Source organism: Gymnodraco acuticeps, unplaced genomic scaffold (assembly GCF_902827175.1).
Source record: "Gymnodraco acuticeps unplaced genomic scaffold, fGymAcu1.1, whole genome shotgun sequence".
NCBI classification, from domain to species: domain Eukaryota; kingdom Metazoa; phylum Chordata; class Actinopteri; order Perciformes; family Bathydraconidae; genus Gymnodraco; species Gymnodraco acuticeps.
Window position 1 is genome coordinate 3066440 of NW_022991513.1, and position 16916 is coordinate 3083355.

General features: G+C 44.3%; 1 protein-coding gene across 4 annotated transcripts in view; it reads right to left on the minus strand.

Annotated features, from left to right (window-relative positions):
* The window catches only part of gse1 (Gse1 coiled-coil protein), a 40257-nt gene extending 25323 nt beyond the window's left edge, over window positions 1–14934 (minus strand). Inside the window, exon 1 of one of the 4 annotated variants that reach the window (XM_034196859.1) lies at window positions 14706–14934. Coding sequence is in view for 2 of the 4 variants with exons in the window: in XM_034196858.1 (XP_034052749.1) it covers window positions 1664–1697 (34 nt within the window). In the remaining 2 variants the exon portion in view is untranslated. Of the gene's footprint in view, window positions 1–1663; window positions 1891–12270; window positions 12291–14705 lie in introns of those variants that run through there. The other 3 variants (XM_034196860.1, XM_034196858.1, XM_034196862.1) reach the window with 3 other exon arrangements.
* Window positions 14935–16916: the final 1982 nt, after the last annotated feature.

Here is a 16916-nt window from a genome sequence, read left to right on the forward strand (position 1 = left end):
GGCAGAGGGGCTTTGCTTGTACGGCTTAGGGTCAGAGGGGAGAGGTTAGGGGGGCAAGTCGCCCTTAACCGGGCTCAAAGAGCTTTAGTCTGGCTGTGTGTCTGCAAGAGGTCCATGGTCACAGAGTTTACAAAACAACCCTACTGAGCATGCTCCGACATAGCAGGGTGACTTTAATTATTAGTGGCAGTACATCATAGTAATGTAGATGGATCAGCGTAAACCTATCCCGTTTCCTCCATGTTAAAATGTTTAAAATAACACATTGACTCCCTAACCCAACTGCCACTTAAGAAAAAGTGTCCCATTATTTTGCACTTAATCCAATTAAGGCTGCCAGGGAGGTCATATTAGGAACCTTCTCTTGTTAGGAAGGTAGAGAACATGTGCAACACTAAGAATAAATAGACTGATGTTTTTAAAAACAGCCAGCGGGATATTTCTAAATGTAAACAATGGGATTTGAGTGAGTTTTGGGATTTCTTGAGTTAATGGTTCTGGGACTCAAAAAAGGAAAGTTAATAGTACATTGTAAATCCATGACTCAACAGCGAAATAAAAAAGGGTGATTTTTAAGTGCAATGTTGCTTTCTAGTCTTGGTCAGGAGAATTGAGACGGCTGTCCCTTTCCTTCTCTCAAGTGTGAGTGTGTGTTTATGTGAGTGTGTGAGTGTGTGTTTATGTGAGTGCATTTGTGTTGAAAGGTGACACCGTGTTGACAGCCCCTCGGTCAGTGGAATCCCTAAATGCCAGAGCGGTGTGTGATAGCACTACATCTTGGGCAAAATGCACACACATTAAAAGGTGGCTCAGAGGAGAGTGTAAACTAAGACTAGCATAGTTTGTGTGTGCCAGAGGGAACTCTTACATCAAAAGACACACACCCACACTCGTTCTCACACACACATACCCACAACATCAACATTCAAAGAAAACCTCCAGCTCCCATTACAAGTTCTAGGATTAAGACATACTCACTGTAATAAGAGCTGCTTACTTACAGTATATCAATAGCAAAATTAGATAAGTAGGAGTTATATCTGGGTTTACCCCAGAGGCTGAGAGGGCTATAAAAAGATCCATGTTCCCTACTTTGTGTGTGTGTTGTTTGAGAGGACACACACTGTGGCAAGTCAGGCATGAGAGGGTGAATAACATTCCCAACACCTCTTGAGTTGTCCTGCCTGTAACCTCCCAGTTACCCAGTGCACTCAGAATGAACCCAGCGCACAATTAATAATGGGATCAACAATGACTACTGTCTGAACAACACACACGGCACCATTGAGAGACAAGCAAGCACCGAACACACACACCAACTGCCCAGTCCAGTAACGTGACTTTGTCAAGAACCGAGAGCGCTGCTACTCCCTCCCTCTCTAGACCAGAATAAAGTCAGAGGAGGGAGCCAAAGAAATACAACAGAACTTTTTGCAAAACTAACATACTATTGAGGCAGAGCACACTGTATATAAATACTGTAACAACCACACACAGAGCCACAGTACAAACAGACACACATGCAAGCGAGTAACACCGTGAAAGAAGAGACAGATACACACACAGCTTGATAAATACACACAGGCACATATCCGGAGGTCTGGCAGCAGTTCATGACCCCCCCCCACCCCAATAGATTAAAAGCGTGGCTGAAGCTCCTTACTGCACAAAGGAGTGGAGCCGCCTGGATCCCCCATGGCTGCATCTTCACGTTGAGCCCAGCCCAGCACACACCGGCAGCCACCGACAGGACACACACCATCTTCCTGCTCCGCTCTCCCCTCCTCTCCGTCTATCTGTCTCCTCTCGCCCGTCCACCCTCTCTCCCAGCCTGCCTTCCTGTCTCTCGCACGCTGCCGCTCACAAAGACCGTTTAGAGCTTATCTAACAAAGCAACACACCACACACACTGCCTATCTCTCCTCTCCTTGCTCTCGCTCTCTCTCTCTCTAAGTGAGAAAACAGAAATTCTTAGCCTAGCAGCTGCTGCGATGTCACATGACCTCACCCACCACCCTCCTTCCCTCCCTCCCTTCTCACACTCTCCCTCACTCCTCCCCTCTCAACCTATAATTCCTCAGCCATTTGTAGATAACAGATACAGGCATGCATGCCCTGCCAAGGCGAGGGGGGGAAGGAGAGGAGGAGAAGAAGAGCTGAAGAGGAGGAGGAGGGGAGAGTGCTCAGCCGGTCATCAGATCTGACCCCATGGCTGGGGAGCGACAGGCACTGTCTATGTGTGCACGTATATAGACGGATGGGATCGGGGGGGGGAGGTTAAATATGTGAGGCGCCCTGCCCTTCTTGAGACACATGACACACAAAATGAAAGAGAGAAGAAAGAAAAGGGAAAGAAAAAGGGCATGTTCTGGCTTGTGTCAAGCAAGACAGCATGAGAGAAAGCCTTTTGTGTTACAATGCATGCCCCAATTCAATTAGCTTTATAAGTATAATTGTTCATTAAGTAATGAAATAATTTATCTTTTTAATTAAACGTAACTATTCTAAACAAACAAAGAATACTAAAAGTGTACACACACACACACACACACACACACACACACACACACACACACACACACACACACACACACACACACACACACACACACACACACACACACACACACACACACACACACACACACACACACACACGACACACAGAGTTCTTATCAGGGTGGCGGATACTCATGCTTAATAGCTGGGGGTGGAGGACTCAGGAAAAGGGTAAAAGCGTGGGTTTGACTTCCCCTCTGTCCGTCCTGCTGTCAATGCAGGGGTGTGAATGAGTCGTTTCTTTAGTCATTTCCTCCTTCCGTCACTCGCTTCTTTTCTCAGAACAGCGAGTGAGAGAGAGAGAGCGATGGCAGGGAGAGAGATAATCTTTAGGGTAAAGCTACGGTGGCCAGCATTGTGCCAAAGGCCACCTCTCGACAAAGCTTCCCTCAGGAGTCCCCGGAGGAAACACAGGACTGCCACACTCTGTCCTTCTCTTCCATCCCTTCCCCTTTCCTGTCTAGCATCACAAGGATCAGCATGCCAATATCTCTGTGCTGTTCATGTTGTCTGTTTGAAGAAGCTTGTATGAGCCAACCACAGCATCACATCTTATAATGGGGTTGCAGGTGCTAATTATTGCCATGTCATCCTGAAATTCTCTGCCCTGATTTCCTTTCAACCCAAAGGCAATAATGCCACACAAAAAAAAGAAGAGAAGAGCAGCTTCACAAGAAATCGACAAAACCCTATGCTGACAGCTAAAAGCTGATACCTTAGCCATAGCATGGTACAACACTCACTACTTCAAGGCGCTGAAGATAAAAAACATGCACAAAAGGATTAAGTGAAAATCAATGATAGTATTAAGGTTATGTGGGTGTGCATAGTCTAACAAGAGAGAGCTGTCTCTACCCTCTGTTTCCACTTTAATTTCTATAACACAAGCCACGCAAGTCGAGCCTGTCTTTTCAGAGTAAGTAATGATCATTTGCATGATCTAAGCAACCCAGGATGAGTAATGTCTTATGAATTTCCAGATAAGTGAGCCTGCCTCCACCTCTTAACATCACTCAGTTACAACACACTTGCTCAGTATTTTAGGCAGTCTCAGAACTCTCCATTCTTCAAACATCCAGCAGATGGCATTGTCTCCCAGTTAATCAGAGAGTCCTGGAGATGAAACAACATACTGCATGTCAGTCCTTTAATCCAGTGATACACAAAAGGAAAATGGATTTTAAATGATAACACTGGATAAGGAGAGTACAAAGGGCACATTCACTTATAATGTTGAGCACCTTAATGCAAAGGTCTTAAGGTGTGATTTCATTAGATCTCTTGGCACTGTTGCAAAAATAAAAAAAATGTTTAGCCTAAAACCTAAGGGTGAAAAGGCGCCTGTGACACACCAAGCTTCCTGATGCAATTAACCCTTTGAATGCTGTTACGCCCTAAGGGAAAATAAAACAAAGTTCTGAAAGAAAAGGAATGTAGATTCCAACAAATCATCACACACAAACATGATCCCGCCCAAACACACACACACAGCAGATTGATGCTAAATGGCATACAGTAAACACAGTTTTAACACCCCGCTGGGAGCAAAGCCGATCACTAACTCCCATAGTCAAACAAACACAGTTCCACCCTTTTGCTGGTGGGAATGCACACACACACACACACACACACACACACACACACACACACACACACACACACACACACACACACACACACACACACACACACACACACACACACACACACACACACACACACACACACACACACACACACACACACACACACACACACACCACACACACACACACACACACACACACACACACCCACACACACACACACACACACACACACACACACACACACACACACACACACACACACACACACACACACACACACACACACACACACACACACACACACACACACACACTAAATCCTCTTGGCTCCTGTATGCCCCGGCCAGCGGGGAGATAATGCAGTGGCAGCGAAGGGATTTGCCTATCAGCTCGTTAAAACTAGCAGGGCTGTGCTGCAGACCCATCTATCTGATCCATTCACCAACCTGGCCAACACATCATGGTCTGAAAGTGTACTGCCTACACTGTGTATCTACGCTTAACTTCACTGGGGCAGCAGATGCCCTTTTACCGGTGGCTGCCTTTGAACAAAGCCAAACCGGTCAGTGTCTGCCCTCAAATGAGCAATACATATGTCAACGTAATAAACTGGTTAGCTCATGTTTGTGGTCAGGCAGGCAACTGAAGCACCATTCCTAAAAGTCTTGCTGTGCTCAGCTTTGAATACTTCTGTAGCTCCGATGAAACCTAGCCTGTGTGGTTTTCCACTCCTACATTCCTGTTCTTACTTTCCACTAACACATAGCACCTTCCCTGTTATTAGATAATCTCTCCTTTGCTAGGATATAGATATTTGTAATGCTTTTTCTGAAAGGAGAAGAGTTTTAAATACTACAGGGAGGAATAATAAACAGATTGTGGCCTTATTTAACGGATTAGGTGAAGAGCTGCAGTTGATACACATGTGCTGCAGTTTGTGCAGATCAGCAAGTAGACAACACATCATCAAGATAACACCTTTTACCATGCCTGATCACGGTTGCTCGTGATAGCACAGCACAATAATAGTCACATAATGGAGACATCATTCAGTGGAAAAGCATACTTCATCCGAAGGATACAGGTTCAAACAATAACTATGAGGTGACCTTGTATAAGTATCTCAACCACAGATACAGGAGAGGCTTGATGAGTAAATGTCATCATGAGTCTGACTTGCTAGCTGGGTAAAGATGTGCTGCCAGGATGAAGAGGATGGGACGAGGGAACGCTAGAAGCTTATTATCAGGGAAACTTCTGAATAGAAGGAAGAGAGATACACAATCAGGGTGCCCACCTAGCAAAGCAGGATGTAGCATGGGCAAAATAGCCTCAACCACAGTGCTTCAACGCAAAGTGTTTTTGAATTGACACCTCCTGCTGACAGAATGGCAGCAGGAAACACAACTCTGTGGCTGACAAAATCAACACTAACTGATATATTGTTTATAAATAAATATCACTCAGGTCCTTAACTCAGATGACACACACACACACACACACACACACACACACACACACACACACACACACACACACACACACACACACACACACACACACACACACACACACACACACACACACACACACACCACACACACACACACACACACACACACACACACACACACACACACACACACACACACACACACACACACACACACACACACACACACACACACACACACACGATCCTGCTCTGGTGGTTCAGGTTTGTTTGACTTCTGAGATGAGATGTCACAGCAATCTCCCCTCAGGCGCTGTAGAACGGATGTGTTTGAGTGAGAGTCTGCACACACACACACAAACTGTCATATGCAAGTGCGCCGGCGTGCTATCTCTTTAACACCCTACCGAAGAGAAAAGCCTCATATCAGAGAAATCCTGAAACAGCGGCACAGGGCGGAATCAAAGGCAACAATTACACTGGAGAAAGAGAGGGAGACAAAGAGAGAAACAAGGTGGGGAGAGAGACACAGAGTTATGCCTGTGTCTGGTGGGCTGTCATTATACAGCAGGCCTCCATTATGGAGCTACAGCAGAGAACAGAGTGCATCTTCCTCTGACCTGGCTCGCTGTCACTGTTTCACACACACACACACACACACACACACACACACACACACACACACACACACACACACACACACACACACACACACACACACACACACACACACACACACACACACACACACACACACACACACACACACACACACACACACACACACACACACACACACACACACACACACACACACAACACACACACAAGAGAGCAGTCTTCCTGTCTTCTACCTTGTGTGGCTTTAAATGATATGAACGTGTGCGAGTGTGTACGTGGGCGCACACCTTATTATTCCACAACCCCCCCCACCGAAACTGCCTGCCAGCAGCTTGCAACCAAAACACAGAGATTTCAAAAGACCAGCCGGCATGTCTCTCCCTATCTTCACCTTCCTCTCTTTTATTCTCCAACACACACAGCCACAGAGAAGCAGATTGTGTCTTGAGGGTGGGTAGGCACGAGCTGAGATGATTTTCTCTTCTCTCCTCCTCCCTGCATCCGACTCACCCACCCCAACAGCGCCATTTCCTCTGTCTGTTAATTACACAGCGGCTGTGGTAGGGGTGGCTGGGGTTGTGTGTGTGCGCACGCATGTCATCTGGGGAGTGTGTGGCTGTGTTCTCCGAGACACCAGCGTGGGCGTATGACAGAACAGTCTGGTTACGCTTCACAACGCTGCTGAGAGAGTGTGAACACACACATGCAAACACACACATTCAGTCACACAAACACATAAGAGCCTTCTGTCTGTGTCTCTGGCTCTTTGTGGTCCCTGCCCCAGGAGTCAAGCTGCTGTCTGTATGGCTGTGCCCTCCGTAGCCTCTCGCTGAAGGGGACACAGCCCTGCCGCTCCCCTGATGAGAGCGCCAGCTTCAGCCCCTGCCCAGCTGTTCCACTGAGAGAGGAGTCAGCTCTGACTCACCATCATGTCCCGTCTGTCTACTCTCTCTTTTAATCAACCTCCCCTGCTACAGAGACAGGAGGAGGTGGCAGTGTGGCCCTCCCCAGCAGTGCAGGCAGATATGACGGATGCAGCAGATCACACATATTCTCAAAACAAAAACAGAGGCAAACATCTTATCCTTGTTTCTGTACCTGTGATGCTGTTAGGTGCAGACAGCCCACGTAGACCTGGATACATTGTGTTTTTCTGTACCGTTAAGCTCCCAGTGCCTGGGGCATCACTGCATGCAACATATTTCAGTTTTCATCATCTTTTAACTTTCTCCCTCCTTCTCTCCCTCTACAACGCTCCTCAGGAGATGAGTGCTGTTTTTGCCGGCTCCCCTGCATGCAGCCCTCCCTTCATCCTCTGTTCAACCTCTCTCTCCTCCATTCTCTTTTTCTCTCTGTGATGTACTCTGCTGGGTTGTGGTTGCCTAATTAGCGCTCCAAGTGCCCTGCATGGGCCCTGACTCCCAAGTGGCTTCACCACACACACACACACACACACACACACACACACACACACACACACACACACACACACACACACACACACACACACACACACACACACACACACACACACACACACACACACACACACACACACACACACACACACACACACACACACACACACACACACACACACACACACACACACACACACACACACACACACACACACACACACACACACACACACACACACACACACACACACACACACACACACACACACACACACACACACACACACACACACACACACACACACACACACCAACTTTCCATAGCGGGGTCTGGTTGCTAAGAGTTGCTCTGTTGTAATCTTGTAATTGGTATAATTGGTGTGTGTTCCTGCTTGTACATGTGTGTGCTTGTCTGAATGTGTGGATGCTGTATGGACTGATGAGTGAACCTCTTCCCTCTAGGCGAGCAGGAGACACCATGCCGTCGCCATGGCCACATATCTTGGTGAGAAGCCACAATGACAAGGTCCCTATAGAGTGCCACAGTGACGTGTCCTAAAACCCGGAAGTAAGCTGCGCATGGGTTCCTTCGACAAACAAGCAATGCAATTCCTCCAGATTTTGGAAAATAGCTCGAAATAAGGTCTGTGGTTGACACACATTTAAGAGACGGATCACGTTTTGTTCAGTCGGATAATCTCCACATGTCTACCCTACTTTTATGATTTTGAATCATAAATCTATCGATCATAAATCTATTGATTAGATTTATGATTCGAAAATTATAAAAGTAGGGTAGACATGTGGAGATTATCCGACTGAACAAAGTCACGTGGCACTCTATTGGTCACAGAGCAGAGAGCCATGGTGTTTAAGTATTTCATTAGAATATTTGTTTAATATTCCACAAAATGTTTGAGTGTCAAACCACATTATTACTGATGGGTCTTCATGTGTTCTTGAAAATCTAATATGTAGAGAAGGATTACAATCAATCTCACATTAGTATTGCTCGGTTGTCAGCTGGACCTGTGGAATGTGTGCAACTCGTCAAAATCAGACCTCCGCAAATGTGCTGACAAATGAATGGGCCATTCTTCCCAAAGCACAACTTCTCATGACTTTTCTATACACAGGAGATATCTATAACATTCCTATAGGTTCCTTATGACCCCAACTTAAGGTAAAGCTGAATGAATTAGTTAATGAAACAACAAAAAGTTAACTGTACCTATAATGAAAATGAATGAATCTTTTCATGATTTATAAGGCAGAATTGTGAAAACAACCTTTCAAATAAGGAGATTTTCGTGCTTCTGTTGTGCATGTGTTAGAGTAAACAAGTACATTTAGAGTTGGGGCTTTTGGTTAAGGCAAAACAAGAAGATAAAAATAAACGTATCGTCAACAGGCAACTCCCAGTGAGCAGCAATGGCTTTAATGTGGAATTCTTGTTTCCTGTGTCTTAATTGTATCTATTTAGATATTGTGGTAGTGCACAGGGGAAGCACATATGGTTGATGTGAAACTATGATATAACAGAAGTTAAAAGGCAGTGCCCCAAAATGGATACCCTTCAGTAATGTAAATACCAGCCAGATAAAAAACAAATTTATCTTGGAACTAGATCTTGTGTGAGAGCACGTTTAACACGGCAACTGTGGACTCTACCAACACAGGCATGCCGCTCTGTCCATGAGCTGATTAAAACACATGGCCACAAAACCCACTTCAAACAGACACATGATATGACAGTCACAGCAGATATCTCGGACAGAGGAAGAGAAAGAGAGGCGACAGACATGTTGAAGAGAAATAGAAGCAGACACAGATACAGAGGAAAAGAGAGATGATGATTTGATAGCAAAAGAAAAGGCCTTTGTCGAAAGACTAGCCTTTAGCACAATGCTGGGTTATACTGTGAGAGTGTGACTGGAGGAAGCACAAAGACTAGACAGATAGACACACACACACACACACAGTATTGTATGTGCAGAGGAACACACACCAGAAAATGCTGAATGAAAGAGGCCCTATTTGGTAAGGGCAATAGTCAAGTACGGTCAGTATTGAGTGTGTGTATGATTTGCTTATCTACTGCTCTCATATTGCCTGTGTTGTGTTTGTTCGGCCAATGCTTATCAGGCCCTGGGGTATGAAAACGACAGAAGCAAACATCAACAACATACTCATAATCTTAGGATATCTAGAACAGGGTTTTGTATGCTGATGTAGGAGGACTGACTTTTTTGTGTGAACATTGAGAATACAAACAAGGTTTACTTTGTGAAAAAGGTTGCTGGTAGCTCCCTCACTGCCGAGCACTGTGCTGTGCTCTTGTCAAACTTAAATCACAAGGGAAACGATAGCAGTATGTGTCCCATGCAGTTCATGGAATTGGTCTTGAAGCATGGGATTTCATAACCACAAAGTCAGCGTGACTGCCTCTACTCAGCAATTCATTTTAACGGCACTAAAAAAGTTAGGCAAACAAAAATGCAAAAAGATTGAATTACAAACTGTGGAGGAAGAAGTACAATAAAAGATTTGATCAAGCTTAGTCAAGAGAAAGATTTTTTGTGAAGTGCTCAAGTAAAGAAATAAATGTTAAGGTTGAAAAAAAATGATCCTGCTCCTGTGGAGAAAAGGGTCAAACAAGGTGACGGCTCCTGTTAACATCTGCTTGCCACACCCATCTATACCCACTGAGGAAGATATGAGAGTGAAAGGAGCTGTTTATGTTCAGCAACAACTCCATATGAACTTACTCCCCATGTAATGTAAGCTATACAACACGTTTTAGCGTTTACTACTTCCCGAAGTCCAATGTACACAAAGTGTGTGAGATGTGTTTAAGAGAAAGCAAAGTGGGACAATCAATTACTGAAGACTTGAACCTACACATTAGGGTTAATATTCTCATTTACACTCACGAAAGTGTTCTACTTGTCACCAACAGCAGTTATATGAACTAACTGTACTAACTGTGCAATCTTTAATGCAGTTTCTATTGGGAAGTCCAACCCTTGTTTACGATACATACTTCTTCCCAGCTATCATTAGAGATAAGGCAACTGTTTTGTGTGATATCTAAAACGTTTTATTGCATGTACAATTAATTCTCTATAAATCTATGAGGTCTGTAACCAAGTGTGTGTGCGTGTGTGTGTGTGTGTGTGTGTGTGTGTGTGTGTGTGTGTGTGTGTGTATGTGTGTGTGTGTGTGTGTGTGTGTGGGACAGGCAAATTAAGTCTATATCCTTAACATCTTATAAAGCTAGTATCACACATATCTCACCCACGCACGTATACAATACCTTGTGGTGAAAGATTAAGGTGACATGTGTCTGTACACAGGCCTGGCTTACAGAGCAGGTTAGGCTTGTCCTCACACACGGAGAGTAAACACACTTATACACACACAAAGTAATAAGAAGCATTATCAGTGATTATGTTGCAAAAAGCAGTAGGCATGAGAACAAAAGTCATGAGCCACAGAAAGTGTTTGGCTCTAATTATAAAACGTCTTCCTCTATCTGTGACCATGTCTGTCTGTACAGGTATATCCTCTCAACTGTCTGTTCACCCTCCCATCAGATTAATACTTCATGACCTATTTGTTCAGCTGTCTTCAATGCATCACATTTGCAGCTAACCTTTACAACCTGTTTTTACACCCAGTGGAGGACGCTTGACACACATCACTCACACTTAATCTATCCCTTCTAGCTAGGGTGACAGAAGAAGAAGGAGAGAGAGAAATAGACACAGGGATGAAGAGAGAGAGAGGTGAACCTGTATTTCCTAAACAGCATATCAAGTTTTTTTCACGCACACACACACACACACACACACACACACACACACACACACACACACACACACACACACACACACACACACACACACACACACACACACACACACACACACACACACACACACACACACACACACACCACACACACACACACACACACACACACACACACACACACACACACACACACACACACACACACACACACACACACACACACACACACACACACACACACACACACACACACACACACACACACACAGCAACCCTGCACTGACACAAAAAGAGAGCGGTGTGTGTGTGTGTCTACATGTTCATACCGCCTCAGGACATTGTTGTAATGGTAGTCAAATCTAAGCCTCGACCAGTCAAACGCATCCCATTCTCTAATAGGAAACTATGTAAACCTATGCAAAGGCCTCTTTACAGTCAGTGCTATTCAAAGCTATCAATGGGGGCTGTTGATAAGGAAATGCAAAGTGGGTCACCTTTAACTCCAGGCTCCTTGTGTAAACAGTATGGGGAGCTGCTTGGGACTCTCCTAATCACTCTCTAAACAGAGCCAGGTGCTGTTGCCACAGACAAACTGTCACCAACACTCTGCTCAACACAGCTGCCGTCTAGCCCCCAGACACTCGCAGCACTGCAGGCTCCCGCAGCATGACAAACAGCTCCACGACACCTGAAATGTGCCAGCCTAGGATAGGCACTATCACAGTATAAGGGTTCGTCAAAAACATTTAAATGGCAGATCACAAGCGAGAAATGTTGTTCCTCAGAGCAAGATTTGCATGAATAATCTTACACTCGTCGTATCGTGTCCCGAACCATCAGACACATGTAAGTCTGCGACAAGGGAGGGTAAATCCACCAAGACCCAGCTAGCTCACAGCTTCTGCCAAGGAAGATGTGTTCCTGTTGCTTAGTGTGTGTCTGTGTAAATAAGAACTGGAAAAACATGTAATATTCAGGACATTTGGTTGACATATAAAGAACACTTCTTTGCATTTCAGAAGAGATTCAAATCTGAGATCTCTGCCACATACATATTTGAAGGTTTTTTTCTTCCATTTCTATGTGATCATTTGGATGAGTCTGTCAAGAATGCAACAAGTTTAAATAAGTAAATAAAAAAATCACTATTATTGTATGTTTTTCCATTGTGTCCAGTCGGGGAACAAACTAAACTGTGCGAAGTTGTGTTTTGGTTCAGAATAAGCATACAGTTAACTTCTTGCTATTTAACATATCACAAATGACCACAGTATGCTGTGGTTACTGTGTGTTGTCAGAAAGACACATAGCCGAGAATAGCAGACGAGTCAAACTGAAACACATGAATAGCAAAAATAGGCGTGTATGATACACTTTAGTGTCACAATATACTTTTCTGACACTGTATTGACTCTCTAAAACACTGTATTGATTTTTCTATTAAAATATTACATGCAAAGATTTGTGGCAATTTTGCTAAAAGGAAGCCATTTGAGATAAACCTGTGACAGCAGTCACGGGTCAAATGCTAGAAGTGTGTGTGTTCAGTGAGGGGTTTCCTGTAAAGAAGTGCTAATAGTGCACTAACGACTTTGGCTGCCATCAGTGGTAAAGGTGATAGCTCAGAAGATACATTCCTAATACAACTGAATCACTCATGCATCCACTAAGGCTTAATCTGGATCAGCACATCAAAACACACATGGGATTGACCACAAGATACATGTGACATATTTTCAGATTCCTGTAATCACACAATTCAAAACAAGTCTGTTTGCAGGGCGTTTTTTTTTATGATTTCAAATTCAGTATTGACACCTTGCACCTTATCAAGCACTGGCCACAAATCATCCTGGGTGATCACAATCTGATGTCTAATTATAAACTATTTTGAATGATTTTCTTTTGGACAGCAAGTAGTGTGAACAACAAGAGAAATAGAACAATTGTTTTCCTGTGTTAACTGTGTAACCCTCATAGAACCCTTCTGAACCTCGTGCCTTTGTGAGCATTTCTGGTCCAGGCTGTAAACCATGTAAGTAATAGTAAGATAATAAAGGAGTATAGGTGACATTATGCCCAATGTAATGAATGACCTATTTCCAGTTCTAGACAGGCGCTGTTGAACACAGCAGTAGGACAGTGTCACTATAAAAACCAGAGGCTCTAATTCCCTGCTCTTGCAGTTAGGGCTAACCTTATCAGCAGCAGCTAAAGCACACAACGCGGCTCCAGCTTCTGGCTGCAGATAAACTCAACCCGCAGCACAGCGTGCTCAGTAAAGCCTGTTGCTTCACGGCTGTGTTTGTAGACCGTGTTTTAAGCCCGAGAGGTGTGTGATGAGCGTGGTGAGTGGTGCGTGCGAGTTTGTGTGCTTAAGTGTGTGTGTTCTCTACAGAAGCAGCTGTTGTACGCGCCTGCAGTTCAAGAGAAGTGAAGGAGCGCGTGGGAAGTGATTCAACACGGTCCACCTGCCACGCGCACGCATACACACGAGCGCACACACGCACGCACACACACACTTCACCTAAGAGCACCAAATGGTCAACATGTGTCACTATCGCAGTCACAGTCACATTTATGCAGAAAAAGCCCCTTTCAGGAAGGCTCTGGAGGAACGGTCCTAACCAAACGCTCTCCGATCATTTTGAAGGAGCCAGCAGGACTGGTGGAGACCACGAATTACCAACCAAGTCAAGCCAACAATATAATTGTATATAAAGGGCATCAGTGAGCGTAAATGGCTTCCTCAGAAACCCTCTGAGGCTGCGCCTTACATAATAATCACAACAGCGCCCCAGTAACAATGTTACAAGAAGTTAATTTGAAGGGGTGGGAGGTCGCCCGATATTCCTTTCAGACCTTTACGCTAATCTGTTTTTTCAAAAAGCTTGCCTAAAAATATTTAACAAGGCGGAATATAAACAATTAATTAAAAAAACTAAACAAGAAAAACAGCTAACATACTAAACGCAGCGGAGTTTTCCTTTTTTAGTTGCAATGACTCTTTTTTCCGTCTCTTTTTCACACACACTAAAGCACACACACACGAAAGCTCACACGCACATCCGCGTACACAAGGGCTCGCCACCGACCTTCGAAAAAAAGGGGAAAAAACTAACAGCACCCGTTTCCTTGATATCGTAATTACTTCCTCAACAAAACCCTCGCCGTATGCTCGTTCGTTTACACCAACAACCTCCGGGTTTGAAAACACAACTACAGATTTACTCAAGAGTCACTCACCGCAAACAAGTAGGGCTAATCCAGTGTTTATAAATGAGTAAATCTCTCCCTCCGTTAGCGGTGAAAGCGCGGATCCATCCCTCCGTCGAGAACAGAGAGTCTGCACTTTTGTTGTCACGCAGGAAGCTCGGACGCCTAGCGAGGCCACAGGGACGGAGCAGAGCCGGGGAGAGGAGGAGAGAGGCGGCCGGCTGCTGGAGCCGGGAGGTGGAGCTTCCTCTCCGGCGGGGGCCGGACAGACAGACAGACCAGCCTGAAGGGGGCGGGGGGTAGAAGCACCTGCTCCCCCCGTCACGCCTCCAGTCCACAGGGCTGACCCCGCATTGTCCCCGCAATAGGATAAAGAATGTCCCGTCCATCCCCAACCAGGACAGAGAAAGTCACTTCCTGTTCATCAACATAACCCAAAATCTGCCACTACCCTATATCTACAAGTTCTCTGAGACAGATGAGTGGAGACAATATCAATAGCAATGTTATCTATTATTCTAAAATAAAACGTGGTTCATTTGATTGAGCATTGCCGAATTATATTTTGTTTGACATCAATTATTTTAAATATGCTATGTTGTATTTTCTCAACAGGGATTGTCTTTCTAATGAAATGCCAACTCCATAAAGAAACACTAACACATTCCCTATATGAAATGATAGTGTATGTGTCCTTAGTGGTGTGTATATACTAAACTTGCTGTACGTTATAGTATTTTTACAATAATACATCCAACCCATAATAGTAGATTAGTTATCCCTAAAAGCATGTGAGGCTAGGTCTTGTGACATGTTAGTTCTCACTCATAAATCTGGATAAACAGTTTCAAATTAGTTACAGATATTAAGGAAAAGGACCCTTTTGTTTTGCTACTAATATTGCATGACCATACTGTATACAGTAGGTTTACAAAAAGGAGAGAGTAATTCCATCAAGTGTCCACAAGGGGACAGCCACCCACCAAAAGCACAGAGAAGCCCCAGCTGACAACCTCTCTCTCTGTCTAGCTTATCAACGGTTTCACTGTGGATTAGATACCAGCCACTGCACAGGCTGTACAATCAAAGCCAAGCTTATAGTCGGTAAAGACAGGGTGTGCTCCCAACACTGAGGATGAAAATAAGGATTAAGCAGGTGATTGCTGGGGAGGAAGCGGAGGATGAGGCCCTTCTAACAATTTGTAATTCGCTTACTGCTGCAATGCATTGGATCAAACACAAGCCTAATGATAAATGATGTGTCTTAGCCTTCTTCTACACACTGAGAGAACATGAGAGCAATAGAAAAGAGACAAAGCCCAACAAACACAGTGATGCTCGTTAGGCGCCATGACCCTCATGAGAGAGTGAATGTTGTGTGCGTGAGTGTGCAAAGATGTATTTCTGCAGTTCAGGATAATGCCTGTGTGTCGTGTCTTTCATCTGAATGATAGTGTATCCCTCACCTCTACTTGACCTGAGAGAAAGAGTGAGAGAGAGCAGGTAGACGAGGTATCTGACTAACGATGCAGCACGGAGACCTCAGCCTTTGATCTGCCTGCTGTCTGTACACATGCTACCCCCAGGACAGATCTCTAAACAGCAACGCAGCCCCCTTCTGTTCAATTAGTCAAATAATCTCTCATTTGGGTATTTAAATGTCTTGGTTGACTTAATGTTTTTAGTCAATTAGTCATTTTCTATGGTCTTTTTATCACTGATCACTAATGAGCTCTTAGTCTTTAGTCATTTCTGGTGATTAGTCATTGCTATTAGGGATATGTCGTTACCAGATAATTATATTTGGCATCACAATAATAGTCACAAATATGTTTTGGTAAGCACTAGATCCCTCCGCATAAATACAGGAAAACTGTTATTTGATTAGTAAACCACCCAATAAACTGGTCAACAAATGCCTAATTATTTTTTGGGTGAAAGGCAGCCCCAACTGGAGACACAAGCTCAACATGATGTTCATCACTGGTGAATATGCTTTAAAACATTGCATCGATACATATTCTAAAATAAACTGTATACACTGTGCCACTTTCCTACCCACTCTAAATAAAGACAAGGATTCAGCTTTTATCACACAATGTCATTACCATAAAAAGTCTGATAAAAGCTTTAACCCATTTTAAAACTCAACAGAATAGTTAAACATTTATGTTTTCATTACATACTTTTAAAACTACACATTTGCGCTGTGAATCTCCCACAACGAGCCTTTGCCTGATT